General features: G+C 45.2%; 1 protein-coding gene across 1 annotated transcript in view; it reads right to left on the reverse strand.

Annotated features, from left to right (window-relative positions):
• The window catches only part of MDGA2 (MAM domain containing glycosylphosphatidylinositol anchor 2), a 209742-nt gene that overhangs the window by 88301 nt on the left and 106827 nt on the right, over positions 1 to 14614 (reverse strand). The window contains exon 8 of the mRNA XM_021403380.1: positions 13229 to 13522. Coding sequence (XP_021259055.1) covers positions 13229 to 13522 — 294 coding nt within the window. The remainder of the gene's footprint in view (positions 1 to 13228; positions 13523 to 14614) is intronic.

The following is a 14614-nucleotide window of genomic DNA, read 5'->3' on the forward strand; positions in this document are numbered from 1 at the left end:
TACAACAGCAAATTGGATTTTTTGGATAGATCCAAAGTTAGGACATCAGGAATTATTAAACCGTGTGACACTTGTAAAAGAATCACAGATCTGATTATACCTTGCTTCGTTAACACTCAAGTCAGAAGCGTAGCAAGAATGCAGATGAATTTCTAGGAGGCAAATATTAACTTTACTTTTGGCAATTGGGACCAAATTCCCTTCTGGCTTAACCCTACTGAGCAAAACACCACAATCACTGGAGCTATCACTATGTTTGACACTAGGAAATTTGGGTTTTGTACTTCAAGGCATACATCAATGTAGCAGAAAATGGCTTAAAATAAACTCATTCTAGGTTGACTATATTATATTAAATAGGCTTTTTTTTTTTTTAAGGCAGGATTTATTTTGCTCTCTTCTTCTGATACATAAATTTTCTGGTCCAAAGAAAATGCAACTGCAATTGTGGATGCACTAGATAACAGCTACACTAATGAAATTCAGGGACAACATTAGAATCCTATATCCAAAATACAAGAGACCTCTGTGGAGTCAGAAGTCACAAACATGCAGCCTTTAGGCTTCACGAAAAATGTGACTGAATTTTAATCTCTTAATAATATAATAATAATCTCCGTTATTAAAGACAAAAGGATAAGACGGCCTCAAATCAGGCTGAGGCAATGAGTAGGACAGAAAGAACTTGCCAGTGAATTGACCTTGACATTGCTGTCAATAACCTTCTTGAAAAGAAAAACAGCAGCGGAGTGGAATGAGGCTATAAGCCCTGCATGGATAGCGCAAGGACAACCTGGGGCAACAAAAGCACACGTGAACTCCATTTTTTGGTTACTCTCACTTTCCTGGTGGTGCTACATAATGCCAACACTTTCTTCATAGCTAATTAGATCCTATATTTTGCTTGAGGTTTACCACTCCATCTATTTGTCATATGAATAATACTCTGTGCAGAAAAGACAAACTCTTTAATTCCTCCGGTGCACCGCAGTTTTACAAAAGACCTGACTCCTCTCAGATGTCAAAAGTAATTCACACCAGTAGGAATAACTGAGCTTAGAAGAATACACATATGTTCATACTGGAGGGGCCTGAATAAGCTTGAGCCTGAAAGAGCCACTGAAACATCAGAGGAAAGTGGTGGGGAATCAGGCACAAGAAAGCTATCCAATGAAAATCCAATCTCTACCTGAGAACAGGGGATGGGAGGAGGAGCTGGAAAGGTATGGCCCAGGCAGCTTGATTTCCCAGAAAGACTTTGCAACAAGCAGCCTGCTAATTTGTGAGTGCCTAGAAGATAACACTGAGATGAGTAACTGTCACTAGGGATTTGCTAACAGCAAATCATGTCAAAAATAATCTAATTTCCTTCTTTGAGAGTGTAAGAGATGGGTTGCTGGGGAGTAACTGCTGATGTCCGGCATCTTGGCCAAAGCTTGGCATCTGATGCTGTTTAATGTAACACTGGCACACACCAGCAAGAGAAACATCACTCATAGTGCGGAAACACGAGCACAGGGTGATGTAAAACTCATCACATCTTCACCGAGTCCTCATCAGTGGCTCATGACCAGATAGGAAGGCCATGTTGCAGGAGTTTTGCATCTGGCTCTATCCAGGCTGGATGCTCAGACAAGGAAAAAGAGCTGGACAAAAACAGCACGGAGAACTGAGGGGTAGGAAGGAGATCTGCAAAATAACACCTTGGCTTTGCAACAGAGTACAGCTGAAAAGGAATCTGTGGCATCACGCTGATGTGCAGTGTTCCAGTGGGGGCACAGGGCTGGCTCCACAGCAAAGCTATACCCATCAGAAATAGGCAGAAAAAGGGGCACAGCCGTGCCCAGGCTTCAAGGAAGTTTCATCCACCAAGGAGACGGGATGAAAATCCAACAGTGTTCCCATCTAGTAGATCCACCATATAAAAAAACCTGCAGGAAGCGTGTCCAGACAGCATAGAGAAACATGGAATTCAGCAGAACAACAGCGTAACTTGGTACGGAGTAACCAAGAGTGCAAACTGCTCTCCGTGCCCATTGCAGACGGGATGAAAATTAACAGGCTTAAGCTGTAAGAAAAGAAGTCTGAATGAGAAATTGCTCGAGGGTAAGGGGTGGGAGTGTGTGGGGGTGTGAGGCCTCAGCTGCTGCAGAACGTGGGCAGTTCAGGCCAATGCCTTCCAGGAGCCAGGTGCCGCTGGTTCAAGGCAGCAGCACCTTCCAGTGCACCACAGCCTCCACACTGGTCCCTGCAGAAAGCACTACGCATGCGTGTATTGAATATTTTTTTGCTAATATAACTTTACAAGGTCAGCTCCTTCCCACAGAGCAAGACGTTTGGTTTTCTGAGTTCAGCGTTAAAGGACTTGGAAAGGACGATGAAAAGTAACAGCTGCTCTTGTCATTCCACCTGAAAAGACTTAAACAGGGAAGATATGCAGAGATGCATGTTTTCCTTCCTCAGCTCTCAAAGCACAATAACATGTGTTGAGGGTACCCAAAGACAACGCAGGGAAAACACGTCAAATGAGATCATCCAGTAAATAACGGGCTTCTTCACCGATGGAACTGCTCGGCACGGTTTTATGCTGTAAGCCAAAACACATCATAATTACCACTGCGGTACAGGTCAGAGAAGAAACTGCATCTGATGACCTTTCCAGTGCTGACCAGGACCTCCCAGAGGACAATCACACATCCCTTGCTGCTGGCTCCAGTCCTGTCACGTCGCTTCAGCCACGAGCAGCGTCCCTCTGCCCCTGCCCTCTGTGTGCCCATCCTGCTGCAGACGGGGAAAGGAGGACAGGCACAGTGCATTCATTGTTACAGAGCAAAAAAGGAGAAACTGGACCAATAATGTGTAGGAATGATGACATAAATCTGAGTAAGCTGCCTCACCTCGAGGGAAACAGTCAATTAAAAAACGGGAGTATAAAAATGGCTTTATTGATAAGAAACTCTATTAATGGACTGAGAAACTACAAAGGACTCTGGAAAAGTGAGAAATATGTATCAATTGTGAACGGTCTGAGTATCTTCTCAAGGTCCTAGACTACCCAGAAATAATAGCTCCTCTAAAAATAGGTAGGATATGCCTCCTTTTTGTTTATTCGATAGACCTTTTATTCACCAGCTCAATAACAAATGAAAGGTGTGAAATTTCCCTTTCATTATGTGGAAAGCTTCTGAATATAAGAAAGGGAGCATGAGAAATCCCGTTACCGGGAATTTTCTGCCAGAAGCTTTCCTCAACTCGTGCAGCTTACTGATGCTGCCAGCTCCCAACGCAGGCGAGAAATGGAGCTCAGAGCGGTGTGTGCACGGCTGCCTGCCGGTGCAACTGAAATCTGCCTGCACTGAGCAGAATGGGGCTCCCCAGGAAGGTAGTGGAGCAGGGAAGCACGAGGGTAAAGCCCGCATCCTAGTGAGGCGTTGACACAGATGCCCAAACCTAGAGGTCCTCTGTGGCAAAACTCCCATTATTCTCAGCGATTTGATTCATAATACGTGAAGGTCTCATGCCAAATGGTCGACAGAGGTTTTCCCGAAGCCTGATGGGAATGACCCAAAGAAAGAAAAAGCATCACTGTCCCGCAGCAACAAAGAGCCTGCTGGCTTTCACAGCGTCTCGGTGACTGCTGTAATGAGTCCAGCATCCCTTGGACTGATTCCATCAGAAAAAAAACTGATTATGTACCAGCACAATCGAGGTCTAATTTTGTTCCTGCTGCTGAGCGAAAGGAATGTGCCTGCTGACACCATTTTTTTCTCCACAGGCAAAATGATTTGCAAAAGTTCAACTTAGCAGCAGTGGACAAAATGCCTGAATAATAATAATTAAAAAAAAAAAAAACAAAAACCTGCTACAAGAGAATGCACAGAAAGTAGCAATCATTCTCTAAACACATAGATTGCCTTCAAAAGATCTTGCTTCATGATGCCATTAAAGCCAGAAACGCTCAAAAGTTAAGATAGAGGATAGTTATTTGCTCAGCAAAAGAGATGATCACATAATCAAACACTTGATATATTAATTGTGGAGATGGTCTCTTTTTCATCATATTACAACACGGCTTCTTCAAAACAGGATCTGGCTAGCTTTTCCCCATCCTATTACCTATGATCAGGTCTCTGCATGGTGAGCACCTACAGCAGCAACCAACTGCTTGCTGAAGAACCACCACTCGCCTTGTGGAGCACATTGCCTGGTTAGGCAGCACCTGCCCTGCCCTTACTGCTGCACCGTTGGGAAGGGAGCTTCCGTTCTGTGTGTCCTCATAGGAATTGTGAAAGCAACACCCTACAAACCAGAGCAGTGAGAGCAGCATTGTAGCAACACCATGCAGTGGGAGGGAGCATCACGTTGTCCCTAAGGCTCTTCACCCTCACCCCAAAGAAGCCCTGCACATGAGTCAGATGCCCTGAGCCTCCCAGACCTGCAGGGATGCCAAATCTGCAAAATGCCAGAGAGCTTCTTTGCAGGGTTGGCAGGTGCTCTCCCCTGTAGCTTCTCTTGCACTGGCTCCATCCTCCTCACCATGAATTTCAACAGTCTTTCCCACCCAGCAGCTGGGATTGATCGATTTATCACCTCACATCAGTCACCAAATTATTTGAAAAGACACCACCCAAAGGCTGCTTACCCAGTCCTAAAGCCCATACTAGGGAGTGGGAGGGTGAAACATCACAGAAGGATATCAGCCTTACTTGATGTACAACAGGGAAAAGACACATGTACAAGAGAAAGCAATCTTCTGTGAGCAAACCTGGAAGAATTACTGTGCACTGATGGATTAAATTGTCTCAAGACTATCACTTCGACCACTCAGATCCTGGAAGCCATACCCACTGGATATTAAGCACTAGAAGGCACCCTATTCTGATTCTACACATGGTAAATTCAGGCATGCAAGATTTACAACTACTCCTGTTCCTCTTCTCATTTCTCAAAACAAAAAACAACGCGACCATAAAAAGCCCCCCACGACGTTTCGTCTAGAAGAGTGCATTTGGTGCCTTGCTCCTCAAACACTGCTGTGAACTTCTCTGTGGTGTAAGACCAACCTCTACACTACCAATTGTCAAAAAGAAACTTCTATGAATAATTCAGTATTTACCACCTGTGCTCATGCTCTAGGATCTGGGCTACTTGCTGCTACACTCTCCTTTGGAATTCCTAAGAAGAAAAGATTCATCTCAGGAAGTTCTCTCAGCAACTATAGCTTTAATATCAAGTAAGAAAAAATTCAAGTGATCTCATCTGCAATTATAATTTCCACATTGCCAGTTTTTGCATATTCATTATCACTCCGGGTCACTAGAGATGCATTGCCTTTGACCTTGTGAAATGTCAAGAAGCTCCCAGTATTTCACTTTGCTGATCAAACCATCCATTATTTCCATGTATTTTTCTTCCCTTGCTACGTTCAGATAAGCTACATACAAAGCCCTAATTGCTCACGTGCTATGCTGAAATGGTTCTCTATCTAAACTTGCACGGAGAAGTTTTTTTTGAAGAGTTGCTGACCATTGTTTTTTATATAACAGTTTTACGTAAGAGTGTTCTCTGGAAATGTTATAGTCTAAGAACCAAGGACCTGGAAAATCTACCCAAAAAGACAGTGTTAGCCATACCTGGACATTAGTCACTGCAGGAGAGGGAGTCTTTAGGCTCAAACAGGCACTGTGCATCTGTACTGTGTGAGAGCAGCCCTGGTGAAAGCCTGCAGCCCAGGGACTGAGCTCCTCCAGCACAGAATGCCAGGATGGAGACAGCCACTTCAGAGAGCAAGCTAATGCAATGAAGGCAAATGGCAGCCACATGTATTTTGAGGTTTTGAAGTTGTTTAGGTCAGTTGTTAATTCCCACACTCACAATTCAAAATAGCACAGAAATACAGAAGTAGTAAAGTCCAATTCTAGCTCTCCTTTTGCGTGGCCTCCCTCCATCAAAACCAAACGCTACCTCTGGAGAACAGTGTCTAGCCAGTGACCTATAAAGGAGGTATTTCAGAAAGTAAGAAACCAAACAGTCTGGGGATGTATTGGATTACATAAAACTTGCTCTGAATATTAATCAGCTTCTTCTACTAAAATGAACACTTATTACATAAGGAAAAAATAGAACGTAAATAGCATCAACCCGAAACATAAGATTCAGATTTCCTTTATCGTTTCAACGTGCATAAACACAGGAATCAATGGTTAACTAAACATGAAGACATTTTCCCCACTCAGCTGCTCTTCTCCCTACAAAGATTCCCTCGCAAACCCTTTTATAATACCTTACTGTAGTTAAAAATTGTGATGCTGATTTAAAAATCCAGTGGGTTTCACCTGAAGTTTTGCTTGCGGCGCTGATTCTCCCTCTTTGCAACCAGCCTTACCTCGTCTGCCCCTGCCCAGCAATAGGGATGAAGAACCCAAGAGCAAAACTCCTCCGAAGCAACAATTTGCTGCCATTCTCTTGGGTAACACAGGGCACACTGAGAGCTTCCCCAGCCCTGCCCAGCCTGTGGGGCTTTGCCCACCCCATTGCATAGGTCTGAAAAGCACCACGGACTCAGAGCCCATACGGCAGCAGCCTTCAGTTCCTCATCATTCCTTTCCTAAATCTCCACTATTCTCCATGAGATTTCAGCTTGTTATTTCTAGTTCAATTTAGGATGGAGAACGCTTCATTGTTATTTTTTTTTTCTTTTGCATGAAAACTTTTATTCTATTAATATAAGATATATTTACGTATAAATATTTCATCAGGCACATATTTAGACAGTCACAGCTATGGCAAATATGGAGCTGCCAAATTGCTCCTAAAGCATAAAAGATTATTATGTTTCCCATCCTCACCTGCAAATGACATCTACAGTCACAACAAAGAGGACCCGATTCTGAGCTGTCTCCTGCTGATGTAAAACCAGAACAACTAATTTATGCCCCAGTGATTCACTCCAGCTTTGGAATGATGCACCTGAGATCATAATTCAGCCTCATATTTCTTGCTAATTAGCTCTGTTCCAGTTCAGATTGAATCCCTGAAGGACATTCCCTTTCATTCGTTGTTTACAATTTATTACTGAGTAGGACTGACATACATAGAGCAGAACCCAGACTGAAAGGAAAATTCAGAGTACCACAGTGTGGCTGAGTGCCCTGCCAGCCAGGTTACCGTGAAATATGTTTGATGTTTCAAGAGGCTTTACAAGTACTTGGAGACCAGTGCATTTGGAAAACACTTTATATTATAAACAATATTTTATACGGCACCAAAGTGAAACTACAAGATGTGAAACGCTTGCCCAAGATGCAGCAGTGTCCACGGTGACAAATGATTGTGTCCTTCCCGCTATCATCACTTGATAAGGTACACGATGTAAACATTTGATTATATTGTACTTGATGGCATTTTTATTTCCAGAGCGTCCTCTTCCAGCATGGGAAATGGTGCATTGAAATTATGACCGGACGGCAAACAGCGGGCCTTTATTTATTTATTTTATTTACCAAAATTTGCACACGGGATGAAGGTCAGTGCTGCGGGCAGCGCTTCCTGCGCGAGCTCCTCAGCGCTCTTCTCCTGGGAGCAGCTTCCTTCATGTGTGGGGAGCAGCCCTCCCACGCAGCCCTTGGTCCTCCCAGAGGCTCCACCTGGAGCAGCTCCCCCAGCACCAAACCGCAGCTGGGAGATGCCTGACTTAGATGCTGGCACTGCCGCTTTGCAAGGCTCATTTGGCATGGGTAGCCCAGTCCTCCTGATACGCTGCTCGTAACATTTAAGCCTGCCTGAACGTGGCAGGAAGATACAGAAGAGCAGCAAGAAATGAGTGCAAGCACTTACTGCCTCGTTCACAGAATCATCCAGGTTGGAAAAGATCTCCAAGATTCCCCAAGCCCAACCCCAGCCCACCCCCACCATGCCCACTGCCCGTGTCCCTCAGTGCCACATCTCCATGGTTCTTGGACACCTCCAGGGACAGGCACTGCACCACCTCCTGGGCAGCTTGTGCCAGTGCCTGACCGCTCTTTAGGAGAAGAAATGCTTCCTAATATTCAACTCGAACAACTTACGGCCATTAGCTTTCGTTCTATCACTAGTCCTTCCCCCAGAGGTCTTCCTCACTCTCCTACAGGAGGTGGACATTACAGCAATACCAAAAATCAAATCCCGCCCTTTGGGCTTTAGCCCTTCTTGCTGCTGGTGCAATATTTTCATGTTGCTAACAAATCTCTCAGAGAAACACCAGCAGGAATCACCAAATCTGTCAAACACTGAAGATCAAAATCGGTAAACCCCACAGCGTGAGGTCAGTGCCAACATACCCAAGAGAAAGCAGCACGGGATGGCAATAACAGCAGTAACCAGCGGCGTAATATACAGCAATAACCAAAGGAGACAAGATTCATTGATCAAATCAGATACTTCACAGCTTCCTTTATTGCAGCATCCTCAAAATGTCATCTCTAGAACCTCTAGGGTAGGAAAATGTTATTTCATAAGTAGAGAAGTTGGGACAAAGGGAAAGCATCCTGGACGCTTTCCTTGGGACAGGCTCTGCTGCCTTCTGGAGGTGTTCTGCTCTCCAAAGCCACGCAGGGAGCACGGGTACCTTACAGCTAGATCATTCGGGTTCTCAATTACATTCCTCTCACGAGCCTATTCCATTAGTCCTCAAAACGAATATCTTCTTTTCTGTACTTTACCCTTTCACAACCACTTTGTGACAAAGAGTACCGCCAAGCACACCAACCACAGCCTACATCAACGCCTTGTCCAACAGACAGGGGCCCAGGGTGCCGAGTCTTCCTTCACTTCTTGTTTCCCATGATACTTTTGCTTTTCTCTAATACAGTTTTTTAGAATTAGAGCGGAAATGGCTAAAGTTCTAAGCGTGACTTGAAGCCAAACTGTGGAAAAGCAAAGAAAGCAGCTATTTTTCTAGAGAAATCACAGTCTGGGAAGCCAACACTAGTGAGTGTGGTGATAAAGGGAAGGTAGGGAAAGAGGAGCAAAAGAGAAGAGAAGAAAGGCAAAACTCTGCCTTCTGAAACTGGAAGGACGGACTAAGAGGAGGTCAAATTAAGAAAATGCTTTTACCTTTGCGTTTATTCGTAGCAACAGTCCTGAAATTTGAATTGAGGAATGCTGAAAGATTTGCCCTCCAGAACAGAGACAGAAAGTCTTCCTCCCACAGCAGAAACTCTTCATGCACTCTTGAGAACAAGACTGTGTACAGCTGCAAGGTTCCACAACCACATCACACACCCACGCACCACATACGAACCAAAAGCAACGAGCTAATACATAAATAAGTGTTTCAGTAAGTATATTTCCCTTTTGTAACTGATAGAAGGATATAAAATAAATACTACGAAATTACTGAAGAACTGATTTTTATGACAATTGAATAAATGCTATGCTGCATGTGGAAACAACGCTGAAGTCGATGTGGACACGTGCACTTTTCTCCCACAAGAAAAAAAAAAGTGTTACAGAGCATCTGCTTTGTCCATTCAGCTCCGAATTGTCACTCACTGGGATCTGAATAAAGTACGTAGGAATCTAAATCAGGACAGATTAAAGAAAATTCTTCTGTAAATGCCTGTTATATTCCTGTTCATTACAACCATTTCCAAGTTGTATCTCTCATCTTCACCAGAACACATGAATTGCTGCATCTAATGTGGTGCTAAAAATACATAAGAGCGAGCTTTCTCCTCCATAAAATACAGTAAAATGACAGCAGTGCAAGCACTGCACCTACCAGGTAATGGATGCTGTTGGGAGTCAGCAGGAGTCCTCCCACTGGGTCCACCAAGGACTGGTTCAGGGCAACATTCCCCACAACCCACAGTCACCCATCCCTTCCTCTCAAAACAAATGCATGATTGCCTCCCTGCTGCTGCAGCAAATCATAGCACCTGCTTATAGGCTTTGGAGTGGAAACCAGGATAAATGACTGGATAAACAGTACAGAGTCTCTGAATTTCAGCGACTTGAAATGGTCCTTATGATCTGATTTTTGGGAGATCCTGTGTGAAGCAAGGAGTTGGACTCCAAGATCCTTATGGGTCCCTTCCAACCCGGGATACTCTATGATTCCATGAAATCAAGTCTTCCAAAGCAAAACATGGGACACGTCACATCTGTTATACTGAGCCATATCAGGAGTGCTTCTGAATACTTGCTCTTCCATTTCCCCCACTGAATTGAGCTTCTGAGGATTTCAAGATGAAAAGAAAAGAAAAAAAAGCAAAGCTGGAAACTACTTTTATTAGCTGAAAACACATGAAACAGGGCTTGTCAGGACTCCTAATGCTCCTAGGGACAGACTGAGAGAAGATAGTCTTGGTGTCCGATGGGAGAAGCAAAGGGTGGCACTGGGACACTGCAGCCGACTTGTCCCAGCTGGGAATGCTAGAGCATCTTTACCTCCAGAGCTTTTATTCAGAACACCCTCCCTAAATGGTGTAGCAGTGCTTGAAGCAAATGACTTGAAGAAGCTTCCACCATGCACGCTCCCTGCCTGCAAACAGCACTGTGATCAGCCCCAAGCAGGATGCTGTAACCGGGCTGGACTCCACACAGCCATATGGAAAAGAGGATGTACTCTGGCAAAAAGAGAATATAAACTGGATGGCTACATACATGAAAGCTATCCAAGCTATCTGAAACTCGTGCACATTATTACCTTTCTCACCCATGGCTGTTGCTCTTTGAGCCTCATAAGGAACCCTGCCGCTGTCCTCCTGAGCTGTCCCAGCCCATTGTTTCAGGAACAGTGGGCTGGCAAGCATCACAGCAAATTTTCACGACTCTGATTTTCTTCAATGTACAACTACAGTGAGTAAACTTTTCTTGAGTTTTTAATGTTTGAAATGAATGGCATAGGAATGTTCCGGGAAAGCTATGGTAGCTCAAATACAGCACACCCAGCCCCAGGCACACACCTGATAAACTCCAGCCACTGAGAAGCCACATAGTAGTTCCATGCTGCTGCTTGCTGCGTTCCCCCGGCAGTGATCACTGTTCTCTGACACCATCCATGCCATGGGGATGTAGGGCATGGCACTGCCACCTCTGTCACCCTCAAACCACCTGTGCCCAGGTGACATGTCCATTCACAGGACATGTCTTCATATCGTATCCTCTGCTCTTTTGTGTCTTACTTGTTCCACCTTTTCATTCTGTTTACTTTCTGTTAATCACCTTTTTTGTGCGGCTAGAATCAAACAGATATAATGACCGCCTGTTTCAGGAGATCTGAAAGAGAAACTGCATGTCATCAGCAGCAGCCCTGGCGATAACAACTGCAAAAATAATCATGAGAATAACCGTGATCTCAGTAATAATGATAAGAGTAAAAATCATTGTGTCACCAAGGGCTTCCTAGTGCTACTGCAGCTCTGGATTAAGGCAGAGCAGCTGGAGACTGGCCCAGCCCATGCACACCGGAGCCAGTCCTTTCTGCTACAAGGCACGTCCTGCAAGAGTGCCACGGTTAGGAGATGGCCCACCCTGCAGTGCTTTTATACTCAAAAGGGAAAGACAGAGCTTGTTGTGGGATATTTAAGATTCATGCCATTCCCTGCCACCTTGAGGCAAGGAGGCAAGGACACCTCTGCACCAAATGGAGACACATTGGTGCAGGTGGGGTGATGAACACACCTAGATGAACGCAGCATGGCTCTGGGGAAGTCCATCAACTGCTGCAGGCTCAGCTCTCTCTCTGCAGGCTGGGACAGAAGCATGCAACGACAGAAAGCCGTGCCACTGCACCAGGAAGCAGCACTGATGGAAGCAAAGCAGATACCACAACGTGTCATCAAGGGCAGAAATGATTTGCTACACAGCAGACTTTGAAAAAATCAGATCAGTTAAGTATTAGTAATCACTACGTACATTGCCTGTCTCATCAGTGAAGGTCTCAAATGAGGTCAGCTGGGCTGAGCACGGAGCGCAGTTAAAAAGAGAATCTGCCCTTACACTTGGGCATCTGAAACTGGAACAAATGCGCACTGCGCAAGTCACTCTACAAGCGGGTGAAAATAAGCAGCAACAATTCAACAAATGGAAGCAAACATCTTTATCAGACACGCAGCCATAAAGAACAGCTCCTTGTTCCCCATAAGCATCATCAAACCAGACTTTTCATTTTCCAGTAACAAACACTGAGCGTTTCCAAATTTACTGATTTCCCCTTCTGTTTTCCCTCCCATTCCTGATGCTGACTGTGAGAAGTAGGTTGTGTTTTCGCAGTAGAACAATTCTAACACTAAGGAACAGAATTTTGCTAAACTTTCTTATAAAATGGCTGCAGGGGTTGTTGTTCACAACGAATCATTGGGGCACAGCTTAGTACAGGGCAGAGTAAGTTCGTCATGTAGCTTGGTTGTCAGAATACCTAGACTACAGCAAGGTAATAGGGAGGGAGAGTCTAGCGTGCATTGTCCTCCGTCCCCCTTGAGAAACAGGGGGTGCCTAATATGCATTTTTCACTTGTTCCCCATTGAAAAATGAAAGAACAACAGGTGGGTGACAAACTGATACGGAAAAATGTTTTAGCAAACATGTTGGGAAGATTGTGAGCTTGATATGCTCAACCAGTGAGCAACAGGAGAGGTATCACCTGCATCGGAGAGAGGGTACTTAATGGAGTGGATTTCAGTGATAAGTTGCCCAATTTCTCCCTTGCCATTAAGGGGGTGTACGCCCATTACTGCAATAATGAATAAATTTGTTGCTTCACAAAGATCTTTGCCTGATGAGAAATCGTTGATTCTGAATGTTTCTCACATGACAATTCATATTCAGAGTCAGAAGAGGCCATGCAGACCTGCCTGCAGATCAGCTGAGATGGAGCAGCGCTTGCTTTCATTTTTTCTTTCTTGTTTTACATTCTGACCAAACGAGATCAGTATCCGGCCTGCATTTATAGAAATATGTTCTCCTACCTCATATGCTTGTTTTTGTGTCTAGAAATTTAGAGCTAAGCACTGGGAAAATAATCATGGCCCTGCACTTTTTTTTTAAACACAGATGGGACTTCCATGCCATTTTTGTTTCTACATTTACATTGAAACCATGAATTCAAAGAGCTGCAGAGCCAAACAGCACAGCATCCAAAAAGTAACAACTGTTAAGACTCTCAATGCTGCTTATATAAGGGAGAAACACATCAACTTCTTATTCTCAGCAAAACCGCAAGAAAAGAAACTAAGGATCTACTCACACTGCACGATGAGCTGCACCAAAGCTTCTCTGGGCTTCACATTGAACCCGTTGTACTGGCTGGTCTGGCACCTGTAGGTGCCTGTCATCTCCCGAGACACGTTCACTATCCTCAGGATGCCATCGTAGCTCTCCATCTGCATTGTGCCATCCGGCATTGCGACCTCCTTGTCGGCGCGGGACCACAGGATGATGGGCTTGGGCTTCCCCGTCACCTGGCACTGCAGCTCGATCGTGTCTCCTTCTCGTGTGACCAGGGGGGACTTCTCTTGAGGAACAGTCAGATTGGGTGGGACTTTGAAGGAGAAAAAGAGTTTGACAATTAGCACTACAGAAACATTAGTTGGCTTTCTTGCTTACACAGTTCCAATTATACATCAAGAAATAACGTATACACATAGAGCAATACATACTGATTACATGTACCAGGAGACTGCAAGATGCTACTTTATTTACAAGGCAAAGGGTTCAGCTGCTTGAGGTGGTTAAAATAAGACTTAACAGCCCCAGCCACAGAACTTGCTCACCATCCCACAGGCACCCAGTGTGCCAAAATGCTGTGCTGGTTTCTATCACCACATTGGGACCAACTGCCGCAGCTAGTCCTTTATCACCATGAATCACAGCTTTCCTTTGTATGGGTACTTGCAATTAAAGCCATTTTTTTTTTCCAATAGACTAGCCGCTGATTTTATCCAGCTCCAAAAGGCCATGCAGAGCCAATCAGAAAGCAGCTCCGAATCGACAGCCTGGAAGCAAATGAGAGTTGGCGTGTTCCTAGCTCATTCAAGTTGCACTTTTTCAGAGATATTTGCCTTAGCAAATCTGGAAGGAATAGGCGAAGAACTGCAACCAACAGAACTAAGAACCCTGTGGGCAGGAATACTTGGCACGGCCGTGCTCATCCCTCCTGCTCTCTGTAGCCTTGCAATTGCAAGACCACCTACTTGCAGAATAACAAAATTGCAAGGGATGGAAGGGACCTCGAATTGTCACCACTCACAAAGCCAGAAGAGTTCATGTGCCAGGCAGCCCACCGAGCACCCGCAGCCATCCTCCTGGTGGAGGCAGCCCCTCTGCTGTGGTGGCCATGTTTCATAATTACAAACTGGGTGAGGCCTGCCTGCCCATCAGTGACAGCAGCACAGACCAATCACAACGCAGGGGATGGCTTTAGGGGCTATCGGCAGGCAGCGCTACTGCAGTTTGGCCCGGGCTGTTGGAGAGCGCAGCAGCAGCGGAAGGTTGGACTGGACGAGGAACGCGGTACGAACGGCCGACGCTCTGTGCGTGCCGCGGGCAATACTGGGAACTGCCGCCTGCCCTCCTGGCCCCGCCCGCTCTGCCTCAGCACCGCTTCTCCTCAGGGGCTCCGCGCTGCCCGCTC

Source organism: Numida meleagris, chromosome 6, assembly GCF_002078875.1.
Source record: "Numida meleagris isolate 19003 breed g44 Domestic line chromosome 6, NumMel1.0, whole genome shotgun sequence".
In the NCBI taxonomy this organism is placed as follows: domain Eukaryota; kingdom Metazoa; phylum Chordata; class Aves; order Galliformes; family Numididae; genus Numida; species Numida meleagris.